At 40.4% G+C, this 19859-nt stretch overlaps 1 protein-coding gene across 1 annotated transcript in view; it reads left to right on the top strand.

The window, feature by feature from the left end:
* The window catches only part of epha4b (eph receptor A4b), a 99329-nt gene extending 80788 nt beyond the window's left edge, over positions 1-18541 (top strand). Inside the window, exons 14-19 of the mRNA XM_081598710.1 lie at positions 7337-7398; positions 9911-10120; positions 11774-11923; positions 12046-12239; positions 13814-13954; positions 14108-18541. Of these exons, the coding sequence (XP_081454836.1) occupies positions 7337-7398; positions 9911-10120; positions 11774-11923; positions 12046-12239; positions 13814-13954; positions 14108-14207 (857 nt within the window). The 3' untranslated portion in view covers positions 14208-18541. The remainder of the gene's footprint in view (positions 1-7336; positions 7399-9910; positions 10121-11773; positions 11924-12045; positions 12240-13813; positions 13955-14107) is intronic.
* Positions 18542-19859: the final 1318 nt, after the last annotated feature.

Genomic DNA, 19859 nt, shown 5'->3' with positions numbered 1-19859 from the left:
CGCAAACAAAGAAAGCGGGATGGAAAGAGGCGGTACAAAGAAGCAGGATTTTTGAACACGCAGGCAGACAAACAAAGCTCCGCTTTTGCCCCCACACCTCCTCTGTCACCCAACCCTGCTGCCACACACGCTCAGATCTTCAGTCCTTCACGCAGAAGTGCTCTACGGCGCCCGGGCCAAACAACAAAAGAGCAAACGGATATACGCCTGCATCGACCATGAATATTTATACTCGGGGAAAGTTAATTGGCTGTGTTTTTAGCCTCATGAATATTCAGCAGCGTGTGTATTATGAATGACACCATACTGAGCTTCTTATTAATTCCTTCCTATTGTTTCACTCCCTTTCTTCCTCTTCTTGGAGATATTAGAGAGGCGCGCAACACGTAGACATGTAATTATGGCTTGAATAACTCACAAGTCTAATTTGAAACACCAAAATAAATCCAATAATTACTGCGAAGTGCTTGAAGATTTTTTTGACAGCAATGACATGGTTGACGGCAGAAACAGCTAAATAACTGAAAAATGATTTGACAAGCAATTTATTTCAGCATAATAAAGTTCTCTGTAGTGTTCTTTGAGTGCGATTATTTTTCTGTTTGTGCGTCGCCGTTGTTTCTCCATAGGGTAACGAGTGCTTGTCTCCTCTCCACACGCGTCTCTTTGTGTCCCTTCTCACCTGCCTTCACGGCACATTGACGAGCTGATAAAGCCCTGCAGAAACAAATCTCACTAGCAGAGCAGTAATTTCACAGGTCACGGCTCAGGGTGTGCACGTGCGAGCAAAAGGGGGTGAGAGTTGAGATGGGTCAATAATTCCTTCAGGCCCCTTTTCCCCTGGCCCCAGCTGGTCCTCTCACACTGCCCTCACTCTAATCAGACAGGGCGACCTGATTGCTCTGGACTCAGGTGTGCTGGATTGGTTTGTGTAGGTGTGAGTAGAAGTAGACTCCCTAGTAGTATTGGTTTAAGTTGGACTGGGAGTAATTGCTTTTCTGCTGTGGTGGGAGTAGGAGCTACGTTGAAGCTAGTTCAGCAAAATCTGGGGGGAAAAAAAACAAAAAACCGCTGAAGTAGCCTTGGTATGATATCAAGCAGGAGGAGTTAGTAGACTTTTGATCTCACTAGCAGAGATTGAAGTTGAGCGAACAAAAAAAAAATGAAAAGCTTTGTTGTTAATACAATAAAACTTTAAGTAGGACTTAGTCTGATATGATTATTATGAAGCATCGCTCCTCGTAAGGCTAATTAAAGTGTGGAACATACTTATAAATATTTGCAGTTTAATAAAAATTACATGTCAAAAATTTTATCTTTTTTAGTAATTAGTGGAAAATACTCTATTAGCATGAGAACACTCAGATCTTTCTTACAATTGCTGACTAGCTTTTTACATGTTGCCGCTTTAATTTTGACAACTTATCTTTGGTGAGCTAAAAGGGTTTTTTAGTTTGTAAAGCTTTCTTACTCACCAGCTCACTACAATGACTCCCTTTTGTAATTAAGCTTCCAGTCAGAAGAAACATCTTGGTAAATGTAAATGTTTACCTTAAATCTAAAAATGCCAGGGGTATAATTCAGGGCATATGTGGACTAATCCAACCTGGACAGAAATGTTCCATTTTGATTAAATGCAGTTTGCATCCTGTGTAGCCTTTATCATGTTTATGAAAATATAAAAACCTTCCATAGTTTTTTCCGAAAGTATTGTTCTCATAAAGCCTCTTGAGCTGGATGTAGGGCCACTTACCCAATCAGCATACTAAATAAGAAGTTTTGTTAACGGTAGTTCAGAATTATTATTATTTTTTTTTCTTTTTCATTTAGATTTTATTGTATTAATAGCAGCTTTAAAATTACATGCAGCCCTTTCAATCTTTTTTGCCTGTGGTAAAAGGATTGAAATAACCAAGTTGTAGTAGTTATTGGAGCAATAGTTTTGGTAATTGTGCTGGGATTGTGTATATGCATGAGTCTCTTTCTTAACTGAATTTTCCACTTCCAGCTGCTCTGCTTGTCTGCGTGCATGTGGGTGGGTGAATGTTTTCTGCTTAAAACCTCATAAGCCCCCAGCCGCTGCCATGTGCAGCTCTAATAACCTACTCCGCTGTCTGTCACCTGATTGTTGCCATTCTTATGCTAATTAGACCACTGCATGCAGAAAAAGTCCCTCTTTTCTTTATCGGGCTTTTTACACATAACGAAAGTGCAGCAATCTGCCCTCATCCGCTCATCCCTGTCCCCCCTCTCTCCTCACTCTTCTTATCTTCCCTTTATCTCCCCAGTCCCTCATTTCATCCATCTGTCCTTTATGTGTCGTACAATCACTGCAACAATCGGCTCATTTGGAAAACCCTCAATTACAGGACTCAATCTCATCTGACACACACACACGCACACACACACGCATGCACGCAGTCATTAAAGGCTGGTCTACAAAGGTGCTATTAAAACTGGCAAAGTCGTGTTTTCCAGGCGTCTTCTGTTTGAAGAAACTAGTGATTGGATTTAACTGCGCGTCTTTGTCCGCCGAACAATAAGCGTCTCAGTGTTTCCTGTCAGTGTTTTAAAGTATTCATGCTTTGAATACACATGGAGATTTGAAGATTACAAAGCACAGGCAGGAAACGGGACGGAGGAAATGTGACGACGGGTGCGGGACGGCGGGAAGAACGGGGGGGCATGGATGGATGAGATAAGAGAACGAGGAGTTGAGAGAAGATGAGGCTTGAGCTTAAATGATGGTGGCACAGAAAGAGGGGAGATGCTGAGGAGACAAACGTGAGGAAATGAGAGGAGAGACGAAGGAGGAGAGGTGAAGAGGGGAGAGGAGATAAGGTTATTGAGTTTCTGTCGGTCCGTGTTCTCCACAGCCCCCACAGCCTTACATGGCACTTCCCAAAACAGAGATCTGCCCTGTGTTAAAAGCTTTGTATCATTTAGTCCAGGCCCTTAACATTAATCAATGCAGAAGTTATTTCATTTTCTCATTTGTACCTTGGGCCGCCTCATTCAATAAAGCCGTAATGTGGCCTAGTGGCTCGCGCACAGATATCTACTCGTAATGTAATTGTCCGGATGTATACAGACTCTATCGCTTTCGTTTACACTCACACCAACGCGAAGCAAAACCTCCTCTCATAATGTAATTTACTGGACTGCGTGCTTAGTCTGCAGGCTGATAAACGCATTCACACATAGGTGCCACTCCTAAATGATTAGACCATTATCAAAGGACGGCGGCCTTTTTCTCGACCCTCATGATAAAGGACTGCGGCACACTGAAAGCTTCTTTCATGTCCACTGCATATCAAGCTAACGGGTAAAACATCAAAACTAGACATCCATCCATCCATCCTCTGTACACTGTTGTCCCTATTGGGGACAATTTGAAGAGACCAATTAACCTGACAGTCATGTTTTTGGACTGTGGGAGGAAACCAGAGTACCCGGAGAGAACCCACGCATGCACAGGGAGAACATGCAAACTCCATGCAGAGAGACCGGGACCGGGACTCAAACCCAGAACCTTCTTGCTGCAAGGCAACAGCTCTACCAACTGTGCCACTGTACACCCCAACTAGAAATCCACTAAGCAGAAATTTGTGGCCCATTCCAAGTCTCAGTTTTTTGTAGAGCATTGACCTACCTTTGAATAAAAAAAAAAATCACATTTACTCTACAGGAAAACAACATTCAAAATACTGCTTGATTTACTGCTATGAAAAGTTTTGAGATATTTAGATTAGAAGCAGAGAGAATCGTTTTAGGAATGCATTATTTCCAAAGCGGATGAAAGGTAATAGTTATACAATGAAAATCGGTGTGATCAGTAAATTATGTTGTAGCTCCCTGACATCCTAAAGTGGATAAAGTCCTGTTTGTGTTTGTGACTTTTGGAAATAAAGCCTTGTCTTTGAAGGTATACCAGATGTAAAAGGGATTGACTAAGTTCTCAAAATGTCTGCATTGGTGTGATTGTGCAGTCACCACACAGAAAAGACAAAACAAGCTAATGTAAGCCCTCCGATAGCTGCAGCTCCTTCTATCTTTTAAGGCTGTTGTGCCAGATTATCGCTACAGACAGCATGTGTGTGAGAACACACACAAATCATGTAGCTGTCTAAGCCCGGACAGCAGGATGAATGCGTTTCATTGTCCGTCTCTCTTGACCATATCCAACACCTCGAACCCAAAGGCAATATCCAACGTCACCTGCATGTGTGGTCCCCAACACACACTCACACACATAATTGGTTTTTAAGGTATTTTTTTATCGTCTCTTTTCCCATTTCATGGGTGTTAACTTTGTACGGTGTAGCATGTGCATGCAATACAAAACACATGTATCCACGTTTACCGAACGCCAACAAGAACCAATATAAACCTACACATACCAACAGGAAAGCAGCAAGAAGTCGGCTGTCCTCTCAGTCAGCACTAGACCCAGCTACTGCTGCATTTGCATACTGAGCACACAAATGTTCTCCCTCTCTAAACAGAGCTCAAATCAGCCTGGCATTATAGCACCATCCGTCCCCTCATGCCATGGCCTGAAACCAGCTCTCTCTTTCCTGTATACACACACACACACACACACACGCACAGAGGCTCTGTGTGGAGATAAATGTGACCAGCAGTCCTCACCCCCAGCAGAAGAAAATCCAATTCTCTTTCACTTTTATCCCTGAGACTAATGTTACTGTCAAAGAAGACACCACCACTAGAGACCATGCGACTCTGTTTGTGTGTGTGTGTGTGTGTGTGTGTGTGTGTGTGTGTGCGCGCGTGTGTGTGTGTGTGTGTGTGTGTGTGTGTGTGTGTGTGTCTGTTTTCTGCAGTAAGATAGTGAATTCATTTAAAGTGATGTATTGCTGTCTTTACCTACAATCTTACTGTAGGCCTTGGTGGTGTTGTTGCTGCCCGTCTGTGACAGGCGTGTGACCGGCCTCCTCCCTCAAGTCCGTCTGCTCTCCTCTCTCCCTTCTTGCCACTTCTTGTTTTGTTTTTTGTTTTGTTTTTCATTGTTCTCTTTTTTTTCTATCTGTTCCTTCATATGTTTTTACTGCCACCTTCTTTCCACATATTTAATTTCTCATTCTTTTTATGTGTTTTAGTGTTCTATTACATTTTCACTTATGTAGTCGTCATAACTTTCTTTCACTTTTGATTCAAACAAAGACATGCAGCGTAAATGCACGTGTGATTCGTAGATACAGTAAAGCTTATGTCAGATTCCATCCTGTGTCTGGAAACTTTTAGAAGTGTGACTGTTTTTAATACACCTTTGATTAATTAGTCACTTTAATTAAATAGTCATTTTGAGAAGAAAAACCACCATATAAATTCACTCAATTTATCATTTACTGTGTGGACATTAGAAGCCTACTGGAATTTTGTAATATCCAAGTTGGGAAAACGGTCTGAATTCACTCAAAGGGGCTGATGTTCATACTTAGTAGTGCAGAAAAGAAATGACCTGTAATCCCCATGTCAGGATTACAATGAAAAAAAAGCAAGTATGGAAAATGTTTGATTTTCCACACTTGTCTTCCACAAGTATTTTTATTTATTTATTTTTTTCATTAAATTAGAACTACTTACAAGTTCAAGAGTTGTAGATTTTGAAATGGAGCAAATTTATTTTAGACCCGAAGTCACCAAAGTGGTTAAACCTCCCAGTAACTCACATTGAAAATCAGAGCGTTCCTTTTTGGAGAGTCAAGTCAAGTTATGTTTATTTATATGGCACATTTCAGCAGGAAGGAAGGAAGTTCAAAGTGCTTTAAATTACATATAAAACAAACATGGCACAATTGTGAAACGAACAACAAACATTACAATCATCAGGAATAAACATCATCAAATATACATAAACTGTATTAATCAATGTTTCAGATCCTTTATTCAAAGGCACTCCTAAACACGTAGATTTTTAGCCTCAATATAAAGGAACTCTATGTTTCAGCTGTTTTGCAGTTTTCTGGAAGTTTTTCCAGGAAACTGGATGCTGCTTGTCCGTATTTGGTTCTGATCTTGGGAATGCTGGGTAGACTATACCTAGAGGAGCAGAGAGGTGTGGAAGGCTAACACGACGATAACAGGTCTGTAATGTGTTTCGGTGCTCAGTCATTCAGTGATTTATAAACCACAGAAGTATTTTAACTGTAACAATCTCATCTTTTAAATGAGTACCAGCCCACTATTCTAAACCTGCTCTCCCAGACACATGGTGTGATACTCCCTCTACTTCTAATCTAAATAATTATAGAGACCACTCACAGCAAGAATGCTGGAAAAAAAATAATGTTGCTGTTTCACAGAGTATCTAAAGAAATTAACTGAAAAAGGTATCAGCATGTTAGAGCTGTACAGAAACCAGAGCTCAAAAGTTGGCCACAAATGTTAAAAAATGGCATTTGGAGGTTCCATCACAAAAAAAAAAAAAAAAATCTTTTTAGGGCCATTTATTGTCAAATTATTTTTAGCTCTGCTCATCCTTTGTCTTAGTTTAGACCCATTTACAACAGCACTCCCTGTCTAGACATCTCGTTTCTTTCTTCCTCCTTATGTTAGGTTGTCTCCCCCAGGATTTTTTTTTCTCCCTCACATCATAGAGGTCTGATTTGGGAAATGCAAACTATTCATTATCGGTGACATAGCCTGTGTGTTTACAAGCCATGCTCCGTCATTTGTAGCTGCACGCCGAGTGTTTGTTTGGTGATTGGCAATGCCTGACTGCAGGAGGGGGGTCTGGGTGGAGGTGTGGCGGGGAGGGTGGTAGCTGTAAACCAGGGACAACTGCTGTTTTGGTGTGTGTGTGCGTGTGCATACGTGTGATTGCAGGTACTTTGTTAATCATTTGTAAGCCTCACCAGATGCCAAGCAGAGGATCATAGGGTGCGGGGTCTGTCACTCAGGCTCCCCTTCATCACCCGCAAAGTTGCACACAAACACACACTCGTGCAGGTGCACAGCGATCAAACCGCAAGCCCCCCATTCCTCCCCCCCACTTCCCTCGAGGCTGATTAGTATTCATGAGATCTCAGGAGGCTCCCATGCACACACACACACTCATGCATGCACATATATATTGTGGTGGATTGGTCTATTCTAATTATCTCCTGGCGTTTATGGAGAGGGCTGATTAGAAGCTGTCAGTGTGACTGATGACGACATACCACGTTATCCCCCTGAGAGAGGCACGGAGACTAAAAGAGGGAGGACGGTCACAGCTGTGGACTCTGATTCTTTTCCGTCTTTTTATAGTTTGTGCGTTTCTCCCTTGTAACTGTGGCTTATTAACGACCGCCCTATATTGTGCCTCTTTTAGGTAAGCCCGTGATGATCATAACAGAGTTCATGGAAAATGGGTCTCTGGACACTTTTCTGAAGGTGAGTCTGGTCTCAGCAGGACAGAGTACCGCACTTTCATTTTCTCTTATGGCAGCAACACGACTCTTTACCCCGAGATAGTTTTTCAGGTTATTATTGAATGTGACTTGAAGTGTTAAAATGAAAAAAGAAAAAAAAAGAAAAAATTCAGGCACCACCACTTTTGTTCCTACTTAAAATATACATGCAATTGTTTCACATGTGGGGGCATATGAATGAAACAGTGTTACTCTGTATTTTGAACAAGGTTTCCTCTGTTTAAACCTCAGATATTTAATTATGTGTGCTCCTGAATGTGTAAGAGTAGACACCACGTTGAGTTCCTATCCTTCAGAAAGAAGATTGTTGCAAAAGACCTCAAAATGTTTAAAAATCAGCCATTCCACTTTATAAAAAGTGCTTTACAATGGAGGGACGTTAAAAACAGCTACCAACATGCTTAAATCAGAGTTTAACCTGAAAGCAGACCTTATTATGCTAAAAGAAGTCTCCAAAGACCATAAAATGTTAGACAAAACTTTCTGAAGACTCTGAGAATATACATGATTGTAATATCAGAAAGAGACTACACAAACTTCCAGGACACTTTTGCTTTCTGAATTTCAACATAGAGAATGTAGGAATAGACCAGGATCTTTTGAGATATTGAATATGTCACAACTGCTTCCTACTCAAGTGAAATAAGATGTTTACGACTAATTATAAGTATTTAGAAACTATTAACTTAAAAAACAAAGGATAAATAAAAAACAAGAATTGGTAACTTTTAATGCAGGGATGCCAATTATTATGCTCCAGGTGATTTAATAACTTTTATTTCTTCCCACTCACTGAATAAATGTACTCAAATTAAAGGTTGTACTCTTATGAGCATGAGAAGATGCAGCTGTAATTAAAAAAAAAAGAAAAAATCAATTTACTTTCAGGCTTTTTATGCATTGTTTTTAGGGGTGCCAATAAATTTGTCCAACTCTCTGCAGTGTTTGAAAATTCAAAATATGTTTTCAGCTGTGATCATCAAAGATGCTGCACTGATTTAACTGGGGAACCTTGAAACTCATCTTTGCATCGGCCCAGATAGATGGCACACGGTTCCTGGTGCGCCTCATGTTCGACATTCCCCTGATTCATATTCAGCCTTGTTTGTCAGCCAGTAAAATCACTGCACTGCTGCTGAGCCATTAAGGCTGTGATGATGGGCCCGTTTCTAAGTGGGTGCAGATCCCATCTGCAGCACTGAAGCACAGTGAAGTGACAAGATGCAAAACGACTCAAGAATATTGTTCCCAACCGTCCCTACTCGCTCACATGCAATAAAAAGATGCCCCATACATGTTTGTTTTTTTTTTGTACAATGCTACGTGTTGAAAGGAAGGTCATAAAGTGTCTGCAGAGCCTGGCTTTTTATGGTTTTAACAGCTCAGCTGTGGTATCTTTACAGTTGTCTTTAATTATGAGCATTTATTAAGCAGAAATCCCTCTGAAGTAACAAAACCAGCTTCCCTCTTCTTGGTCCAACACAATCTATCATCACATGAAGTGTTTTTATTTTTAGATATGCATTTTATTAATTTATTTTTTTATTTTTTTTTTAAAGATGCTTTTGCCATCCAACCTATCTTTCTCCTTCCTTTCCTGCCATGCCTCCTACTTTCTGGCAGTACAGTGCTGTGGGCAGATTGATAGAGGAAGTCTGTAGGTTTGTTAGACAGTCCAATCAATCAGCATCTCACAAAACCACCGGCTAATTAACTTACTCCGCAGCTGCCGAGGGACGGGAGAAAGAAAAAGACAGAAGACAGGCGGGGAGGGGAGGGGTGCATGGACACAGAAAGATGAACGGAGACAGATAGACTTAGGCTGAATCAAAGTGCAGCCGAGTTCTTCCCCCTCTCTGCGACAGAGAAGCGGGACGAGAAGGAGATGGATGGAGATTACAAAGGGACAGAAGAAGGAGAAATGATATGAGGGAGAGAGGATGACTGATAACATGAATGGCTCTTTAACAGAGATCGTTGGCCCAGGGCAGGAATAATTGGCAGAGGAAGGTGAGCTGGACCATCATCGATCAACAGGCTGCAAAGTCTTTGCCAACCACAGCTCAAAACCTGAAATCCAAGCAGAGCTGGGCCGACACAAGCTTAGTGCTAAAGAGGAAAGTTTTGTCAGGTTCAATCCTCTGTAAGTGAGACTTTTTGGTTCTCATGATCCCCCCTCGCCCCCACCCTTTGATCCTTGGAAGCAGAAATTCATCTCTTTTTTTTTTCCCGCCCCCACTAGCCCCTCAGTTTGAGGTCAGAGCGCAGGGTTAGCAGGAGCTGAAAGCGATACAACGTCATGCTCTGGAACCTCTGGGGACTCTGGAATGCTGCCAGTGCAACTCGAATCCTGGCATAAACCTTCCAGTTACAGCGGGAGCCGTTGTCGGTGCGCCGCCACGTTACCGGTCGGTGTCAGCAGAAAACACTTGACTTCCGCACGTCGTTTCATGTTTGTTTCTGCTTTGCTTCAGAAACACGACGGGCAGTTCACAGTGATCCAGCTGGTTGGTATGCTGCGCGGCATCGCCTCGGGTATGAAGTACCTGTCAGACATGAGCTACGTTCACAGAGACCTGGCGGCTCGAAACATCCTGGTCAACAGCAACCTGGTGTGCAAGGTGTCCGACTTCGGCCTGAGCCGAGTTCTGGAGGACGACCCCGAGGCCGCCTACACTACGAGGGTAAGACCCGCTCGCCGTTAGCCGCTGACCGAAACACGCTGTCTAAATTACAGCCAATCAGACACAGAACGTGATTGGCTTTCGTTGAGCCACTTTCACAATATAGTTGTTGCTAAAAGATGTCCAACAAAACCTTGTGACTAAATTTATGTTGTCACTGTTGTAGCGGTTCTACAGAGTATTAACTTAAATAATAACATTGATATTGAAGATATACTGTTCACAAAACTAATTCATATACACAGTGAAGACAAAGGCAAAAAAAAAAAAAAAAAACCTAACACTTTTGTATTTATGCAGTCAAATCAGTCTTTGGTGACTGCGGCATCTTCTCCCAGCCCTTTAGTAAAACTATAGAAACTCAAACATCAATGAGCTTAAACCACTGTGGAGTAACTCATCAAAAATGTCCACAAGGAGACGGCATTATTCATATTCATAAGAAAAGTTAGGGAAGTTATTCTTAATGTGGCATTAGCATTGCCCTAGGAGGAGCGGATCAGCCGCTGACAGCTCTATAGCAATCACACACAAACTCCCACTGATGTCAATAGACCTAGATAGTGAGCTGCAGGCACTGATGGAGGAGGGGAGCAAAGGCGGAGATGGGGAAGAGACAGACGGAGGAGCCAGAGACCCGGGGAGGAAAAAAGGGGAGAGAGAGAGAGAGGATGCGGGAGGGGAAGAATAGTGATCCAATGAGAGCAGTTAAGAGAAGAAAAAAAAAAAGATGATGTTGGGTAGGGGTGGACAAGGAAGGGAGTGGGGGAAACTAAAGTACAGTGCTGCGCAACTTGGCAGCTTTGTCTTTCATTTGACTTTCACCGAGCAGAGGTGGGGAATGCTAGGTGGTGCAGAGGCATCTTCCGCATGTTAAAAAGCCGAGACGAGCCTATAGAGGTGCGACGCTTGCGTGCGTCAGTGAACCGGGGAGGGTGGGGGTGCCTATACATACAGGGGGCTGTATGGAATCCTTTTGATCTGCGTGTCAACAACAAAGGCAGGGGGAGCTCAGGGAATTCATCCCAAAAAACCCGATACACACACTCTTTATCCTGCCACCTCTCTCATTAAATGAGAACAGACTATAAGAATTGAGGGTTAGCATTTTTCCACACTCAGAACAGCCAGAAGACTACCAATAGTGGAGGAAACTGTTGTGTGGCTGTTGTATAAATTTGTGCGCAGTTTTCTTTTTTCTCCTTCTGCATTACCTTAAAATCTCAAAATATATTAAAATCTGTGGTTTAAAAAAGGGGGGGTGGGGTATAAATACTTTGTGTAATGTGTTGTACTTGTGAATACAAAAAAGAATACATTCTTACAAACTAAATTTCCCAGGATCTTTTTAGGTAATGTGCAAACTAGTCAGAATTTCAAAATGTTATCATTTTAGCTGTAGACAGCTTATTAGTGGATATTGCTTCTTAAGACTCAATTGCACTTCACTACAGCACAGGACTGAACTGTTTCACGAATCTGTGTACTGACAGTACCTCCACTCTCAGAGGGCAACAACATGTCATCCATTTAATGCTGACATGTTTACAGCTTCATGTCGAATTTCGACTAATCAGAACAAAACGGAAAAAAAGCATTTAGACTCTCTTTCGTCAAACAATTTCAGCAAAAGTCTATGCGGTGTGTTTGCAGGGAGGAAAAATCCCCATCAGATGGACGGCACCGGAGGCCATTGCCTACAGGAAGTTCACCTCAGCCAGCGACGTGTGGAGCTACGGCATTGTAATGTGGGAGGTGATTTCGTACGGAGAGAGACCGTACTGGGAGATGTCCAACCAGGATGTGAGTCCCGAACCTGCAGACATTTTTTGCACTTTTTCAGACATTCCTAAACAATAAAAAACTATTACTAATCTCAAGCAATACCAGATCGATAGATTTTTTGCATTTCTCTCCCTGCGAAGGTGATCAAAGCAATAGATGAGGGTTATCGTCTTCCTGCTCCTATGGACTGCCCGGTGGTGTTGCACCAGCTCATGTTGGACTGCTGGGAGAAGGGGCGCAGTGACCGGCCAAAGTTTGGACAGATTGTCACAATCCTGGACAAGCTCATCAGAAACCCGGCCAGCCTCAGAGAGCTGGCCAACAGCTCAGTGTGGTCAGTGGAAACAAAGGATTTCACCAACGTACTGTAGGATGAGAGTATAGGGACGGTCTGAAGGTTTAACGTGTGGGAAAAAAAAAATATGAGACTGCTTTTGAAATCCGTAAGCCGGGAATGTTATTTTTCAAATATATTCTATTCTTTAAAGCTGTTTTCCGACATAATAACTAGTTCTGAAAGTAGAAAATGAAAGAATATAAGTTTGGGGGAGCTGGTGTATCTTCCCTCTCCTTGTTCAATTTAGAGTTTCCGAATCCCCAGCTGAATTGCCCGCACCCGGAGAATATCATTATTTTTACATTTACATTTTACACCTCAGGCGCTTAGTTGATGTTCAGAATCAGTGCAGCATACAATGAATTTTTTTTTTTTTTCAGAGACAAACGCTCTAAACAGAAAGTGGGGGGAAAGAAAAAAACAAGGCTCAATACAAACCAACAGACGGCAGAAGCTCAAAATTACTTCAGTTAAACCCCCAGAGAGTCTAGAAGAGGCTGAATAAACCACAGGACCAAAAACGCGTCTTACATTATCATCGATGGAAGTAATTCAGGGCAGATGTGATGAAAAAAATAAAAATACTAACTCTAATTTAAAAACTTTTACTGTTTATGATCCGGTCTTTGCCGCGTTTTAAAATCATATAAATCGAACCTCAAGCTTAAAAGCCCAGATTTCTGCATGTCATTAAATGTTAAACAAAGCCAGACAAAAAGGTTTTCCCCCAAAAAATCCAGGATGCCTCCAAAATACCTAAAACCCATTTCTGTTTTGACCATGAGTGTAAATCTCTGTTAATGTGCTCATTCTTGCACTCCATACATGTTTTTGTAAGGATTTATGGAAATGAATGAATGCTAAGATAGTTTATAGCATTTCATAATAAATGGAAAACTCAGAAGGCTTTCCAAGGGGCAAAAGACTACAATCATATTCATCCATTAACGAAAATGTATTTGTATTTTTTTTTTTGTTTGTTTTGTTTTTCACAGGGAGCACGAATACATTAGAATCAAAACAATGTATGTCTTTATGTTTAAATGCAGATACATCTTCATTTCTTAAATCTGGTTTTGGAATAAAAACACACAAATCATAAAAAAATGACACGGCTGCAGACACAAACGCCTCAAACCAAGGCAACATGACACGTCATACTGCAAGCCTTTTTTTTGCTCTTCTTAAATCTTCTCAATGGACAAAGAGCAACTTTTACTCTGTACTACTACACGTTTCATCGTTTTCTACAAAACATTTTCCTTCCACTAAACTTTCTAATGGTAAACTTGGATATTGCGCTTCTTTAGCAATAAGCGTCCTTGTTGTGGAGAGCGTCAGTGACTCTGCTGCACAGCTTTCAAGTCAGAAGTGAAGTGACATGAATGTACAGGTCATAACATCCCATTTCTATCCTAAAAGTTTGCTTTTATTTATTATGATTATAATTTTTCTGAGAAATTGAAATGTGGGTGTTTTATTAACTTGACTTGCATATTTTTATTTTTTTTTTGGCATGAATTGTGAGCTGCATCAACTACCACTGGATTGAAATGTGCTTTCCATTTCAGCAGGGAGGACCCGCCCACCCCAGAGTTCAGCGTGAGCACTGTGGATGATTGGTTGGACACCATCAAGATGGGCCAATACAAGGAGAACTTTTCCAGCGCCGGATATGTCAGCTTGGACTCCATCCTCTATATCAGCGTCAGGTACAGACACAAGGGGCCTTATCCTGCTAAAATTCTGGGTCTCAATGTTTCCAGTGTTTTTGGGGAGGATGTACAATGCAGCGTTCATAACAGTGTGTTTACAATTTACAGCATTATAATATCTTTGCTTGTCTTCCTAAATCTTTCATCTAGTGAACTGGCTAAGATGGGAGTGACGCTGGCCGGCCACCAGAAGAAGATTTTGTCCAGCGTGCAGAGCCTGCAAGCCCAGGGTACACACGTCCAAGTATAACAGTTTCCACAGAGAGACAGAGTTGAACTGGACGCTCCTGTGGAGAGTCTCCCCCACGCTATTCAAATGGAGCTGTAATGGATACTTTGTGCTTGGGTCTCCAATTATTTTTTTTTGTTTTTTTTGTGGCACATTAAGATGGAGACGACATTGACGCTTGACTCCTTCACCCTCCCATAATTCCCGTCCTGGACGTGCCCTTTGGCCAACACCGCTCACCATGTCAGGGCAGCACAGAGACGAACAAAGACGCACGCAGAGACCATTTCACATCATGTAAACATAAATGAAGAAAAAGCAAAAAAAAAAAATTAACATAATGACTAAAAAAACTGAATATAATGCTTGTCACTGTTTGTCAGGTGTACAGTTGGTTTTACCGTCATTTTGTTTGTTTTACGTTTTCATAACGAAGGTTTTCAAAAAGGATCATAAGACGTGTACATGTGTAGATATATGTTTATATGGGCGGCGTATGCCACAAGCTTAGAGATGGACCTAACGTTTGTATCTGTGGTTGCACAGCGCTAACAGCAGTTGTTGTAAATGTATGAACTCTTCCACTGGTGTCTGCTCAAAGAAAGCTAAGAGATTATGGATGACATGAATGTGAAGGGAGTGAGGAGATAAAATAAATGGACCTGTAGACATATAAGGGGGATGTAGATTTCGCTAGCTTGTGTAGGATGGAAGTATGTTTTTAATAAGTTTATTTGGCTGGGAAAAGGGCTTCCTTAGAGACCGCTCTCAGACAAACTTCCATAGAAAGCAGATCCGATATACGTACGGCTGTTTGCGTGCACGTGCTGTACGGTGTTACAGATTGCAAAGAAATAACAGAACGTGACGAAATGTTACTCTTCCAGTATCTTTGACAAAATAAACATAGTTTACAGAGCCTCGCGAAAAGGATTCGTGCCTCAGATTTTTTCACATTAAGCACAGTGTAGTGTCTTGCATTGGGAGTTTTTGCAAACTTATGCATAACAGTGAAGTGTAAGGAAAAGAATACAAAGTTTTTACATTTTTTTCAAAACAAAAAATGAAAAGTTTTGTTTGGATTTGTGTTCAGCCCCACTGAGTGTGTACTCGGTGGAATCAACTCTTGCTAAAATGGTAGCTGTGACTCATATTCAGTTGGTCCCGTTCAGTCTTACACTTGTAGACATGAAGGCGTTCCCTATTTGGTCTCAAAATAAATTGGACAAAAAGTGGAAAATGCGGTGTTCAGGTTGATTAGCGGCGTTGAGATTGATCCACCGCACCAAGCCTTTTGCATGTAGGCAAAAAAGCAAAAATTTGGTCTCATCTTTCGTGAGCACCTTCTTCCATGTCTGCCGTTTCCTGTACTCGACTGAAAATTAGACTTCTTTCAGCTTTCTTCTTCCACTCTTTCATAAATGCCAGATTTGTGGAGTGAATGACTTGTAGTTGTCCTGCAGATGGATTCTTCCATGAGCTGTGGATCTCTTTGGGTCCTATTCTGCTTTCTCAACAACTTATTTCTAAATATCTCTTACGTATTTGTCTTCATTAGGCTTTTTGTTCTCGGACCTGATTCACACCGAGAATACGTTGCACAGATATGAACTGGATTTTACTTTGAGCTGCCAGAATTTCCCACAATACTTTTCATATTCTATTTGTGAAAATAAAAATTGAAAACCGCAGTTCATTTTCTTTTACACTTTGTGCTGATTCCAATGAAGATAATTACAGTTTGTGGTCGCAATGTGGCAAAATGTGAAAAAAAATTCAAAGGGTCTGAGTCCTTTTGAAAGGCGCGCAAAATATATTTGTTTCACAACATACTTTAAAGGAATAACTCATCTGAAGATGAAGCCTTCCAGTGTTTCAGGTGTGTTTAGACGGTCGTAGTGTTTTGTGCGGCGCAAAGGCGATGCAAAGCCAGTGACACTGTTGAGGACGTCTAACTTGATTTTTACGGGTTTGTGCCATGTACAGAAATATGAAAAAAGTTCATCTCGACGACATACCTTAATTCTAGCTGTGCACTTTCATTTCCTCTGTCCTTACGGCCACGCAGCACTCTCACCACGATTACAGAGTTGTTTTCCGACGTCATCGTTTGATAGAATCGTCCCTTTATTGACGAGGTGAAGTGTTGGATTTCAGACGTGCCACCAGAAGAGGGTAAATCTTGCATAAAAAAGAGAAAAAACTTTATTTTTTTTGTCTGATGTGCATTTTCTTATTTGCTGTTTATATCATCCTTATTTTCAGTCACTACCCATCGCTTACAAATTTACAGTACAATGTTTACAAGAATAAGCCAATACGTCTGTTGATATTTTCGCTCATGACATTAATTACACGATTAGACTCAAAGGGACCCTTTTCATGTTCGTTGCGTTAATAGCACTGAGCCTGGATTTAATGTTTTCCAAAACTCGGTTTTAATACATGTGGTGATCCATAGGACCAACAGTGACATGAAGTATAGTATTTGATTGTACCATAGTGTAAAATATGTACAGTGTTAATTTCCAATATTAGAATGTTTGTAATGACAACAATGACGACGACTTTGATGTGCTTTTAATATGAAAAAGAGATTTCGAGGTTTACGTTCAGGGGGCGACTCGCACAGGTGAAAAGTGAAGGATGAGGCGAACCATCAGATTGAACACGGAATGTAGCAAAGGAGAAAAGCGTCGGCTTTGAAAGACGGGAGACGGCGCCTGCAGTTTTTATAACGCCGTTAGGATGAGTAGAATGGACTTTCGAGCTTGTTTTATTTGCATATCCACTTTAAACTTTACGCATTCCCTGCTTTCCATTCAATTTACTGCACAAAACAGCACTTTTGATAGTGCGTGGCGATTAAAAAGGAAAAAAGAAAACTTCTAATTAGATTTATTGCTGAAACTCCCCGCATACGACGGGTAGTACAACTTTACATTTAAAGCATAGAAAAGCCTTGTGAACAAACTTAAAACATATAGAGTAGAAAATTCAATCTTATTTTTGAGAAAATAGCTCAGAAGAACATGTTTGTTTTTCTACAACTTGACTAATTATTAGAATTCTGCAAATTGCACAGTATGCTACGTCAAGTATTAAAAGTATATTAATCGCTGAAATAATAAATGAGTTGTAACTTTATTGATTATATTGAAAGCAGAACAATTAACAAAATAACAAAATCATATGCAGCTTTCCAAGTTAATGTTAACTTAAATAAAATAAATATCACATTTCAAGTAAGTTCGGCTTGTTAGTTTGAATTTAAAGGCTCATTCTGTCTTCCTTATGATGGAAATTATAAGGTGTATCATCAGCTGTATCCCAAAAACTAAGCGTGTAACGTGACGGAGGATTCAAGGGCAGTGAAGTGACAATTTTTTCTGCTCATCCAAATTTCCAACAATAAAACAAAAACTAATTTTCCATTTACTTTTCTGTCCTTTCAAACAATTTTCACATCTCTTTTACGACATAAGTCAAAGTCCTAGACAATATTATCAAGTAAAACTGTTCATTCTACTCTTCCTAACTCTATAATTACACTCTAGCGGCCTATCTGGGACTGCTGGCCTTTTAGATGCCTTATTTACTGAGTTATATGCTTTCCATGGTCATATAAAGGTGATATTAAGAGTAAAGTGTATATACAGGTTGTATTTATTTGCATTACTTAAGGTGACCTCACATCAGCACCCTTCTCATGTAACATCGCAGAAACCTCCACATAGCCACCCCCCTTGGATTCCTTTCAGCAGAGAACAGCAGTCGTTTTCTAAAATAATATTAGAGAATCTTCAATCTGGAAAGCAAACGAAAGAAGTAGGAAGTGTTTTTTTTTTTTCATATCTCAAATAATTGGCTGACTTAAAAAAAAAAAGTTTTCATTACATAATTGTTTTAAAATGGGAAAACTCCACAAGGATCGTGTCTTCAATTAATGCCTCAAAAACTAAAGGAAATCATTAGTGTGCTTTTTGTATTCTTATTCAGCACTTCCGATCCATACCCACCTCCTTTTCTTAAATCCCACACCACTGTCAATCCACACCTTGCCAATTTAAGCTACGTGGGCTGGTTCTCTTGATCTGAAATACTGTGTTTGTTTCTGTTTCTCACCTTGTACGTTTATTAAATGTTCATCAGATTCTCAGTTGATGTTTTCAGTCGAATCTCTCTCTCTCTCTCTCTCTCCTCCCTTGGCCATCTCTCTTCTCTCTTTTGTTGCCCACCAATAAAGGTTATTTGTTCCTATGCCAATTTGCTCTGCATTGCTTGTTGTAAAGAGTGTGGGCATTCTTGTGTCTTCATGTTGCTGTAATAAATATGCTAATATTTCTAATTTCTCACCTGCAGCCTGCACTGTCTTTTTCTTTTTACAAATTCTCTGCTCATCTATTTTTTTTTCTGTCTCTCTTAGAAACACTTAGAACAGCTATCAATGCAGACGGTAATTTAAATGTCATAGTGATATAAAACTCAAATGTCTCTTCATACGAGAGGGACATAAGAGCTCTTAGAGAACTTTTTTTTTTCTTCATTGAGTATCTGCAAACTCCTACACAAAGATTCGAGTTTACACATCATTTATACAGTTCGTCCTACTTTTTCCACCGTAACAGTCGGGGACTCGTCTGGGTATAAACTACATTGGGCCCAGGGGCGGATCTAGAAAAATATCAATGGGGTGGTAAGAGGGGGGCAGGGATTTTTTCAGGGGCGGCAGCATATGCCTATATCCCTTCTCTCTTGGTCTCTCTCTCTCTCATCCTCTGAGCTCGGTCCTCTACCAGAGGCCTGGGAGCTTGAGGGTTCTGCGCAGTATCTTGGCTTACCTATTCTTACTTAAATTAGGCTTGTATGCTTTATTCAAGTCTCACTAAATTGTTTATTCAACTCGAGGAATGTGAGTAATGTACATGTTTGGCCTGAGAAAAGTACATGACTACGTTATTTTGAGTAAACTGGATTTGACTATTTTTGTTACTGGAGTGAATGTTTCAGCTCAGCGGTGCACAGGAAAGTGTGGGAAGCTTCTAGAACGTTTGTGGACTTGAACATTGGAAGAAGCAGAGCTTCTTTAAAGGCGAGTTATTCGTCTTCAGCAGTGGTGGAGAAAGTACTCAAAAAATGTACTTAAGTAAAAGTACAAATACACAGACAAAAATGTACTCAAGTAAAAGTAAAACTACCACATTAGCATTTGTACTTAAGTAAAAGTAAAAAAGTACTGGCTTTTAAAAATACTTAAGTATTAAAAGTAAAAGTGCTTGCTGAATGGATTACCTAATCGCTAATATCATTAAGTGTCCCGATCATATTTAATTTTAATACATTAGAAAACAACCTGCTGAATACTATTAATCAATCATTAATCATTTTGTCTAGATTAATGTCAAGTTGTCAAAACAAAGACATTTTCAATAATGTCAACTTTGTATTAAAAGTGTCATGATTTACTGAATGACGCTTTATGACAACAGTCATAAATATTTATGAAGACTTATTCATGTCCATGACAGATGTTTATGACGGTGTCATGTCAGTCTTATTCACCCGCCTTCAGTAAAGTGTTACCGGCTGGGTTTATGTAGCATTTGATTTTAACAAAATATTTATACCTGTATTTTATAAAAATAATGGTTGACTTTCGGCATTTATTTTGAA

This window comes from Poecilia reticulata, chromosome 17 (assembly GCF_904066995.2).
Source record: "Poecilia reticulata chromosome 17, P_reticulata-male-v2, whole genome shotgun sequence".
In the NCBI taxonomy this organism is placed as follows: domain Eukaryota; kingdom Metazoa; phylum Chordata; class Actinopteri; order Cyprinodontiformes; family Poeciliidae; genus Poecilia; species Poecilia reticulata.
Note: the sequence above shows the minus strand (reverse complement) of the source record. Positions and strands in the feature narration are given on the sequence as shown.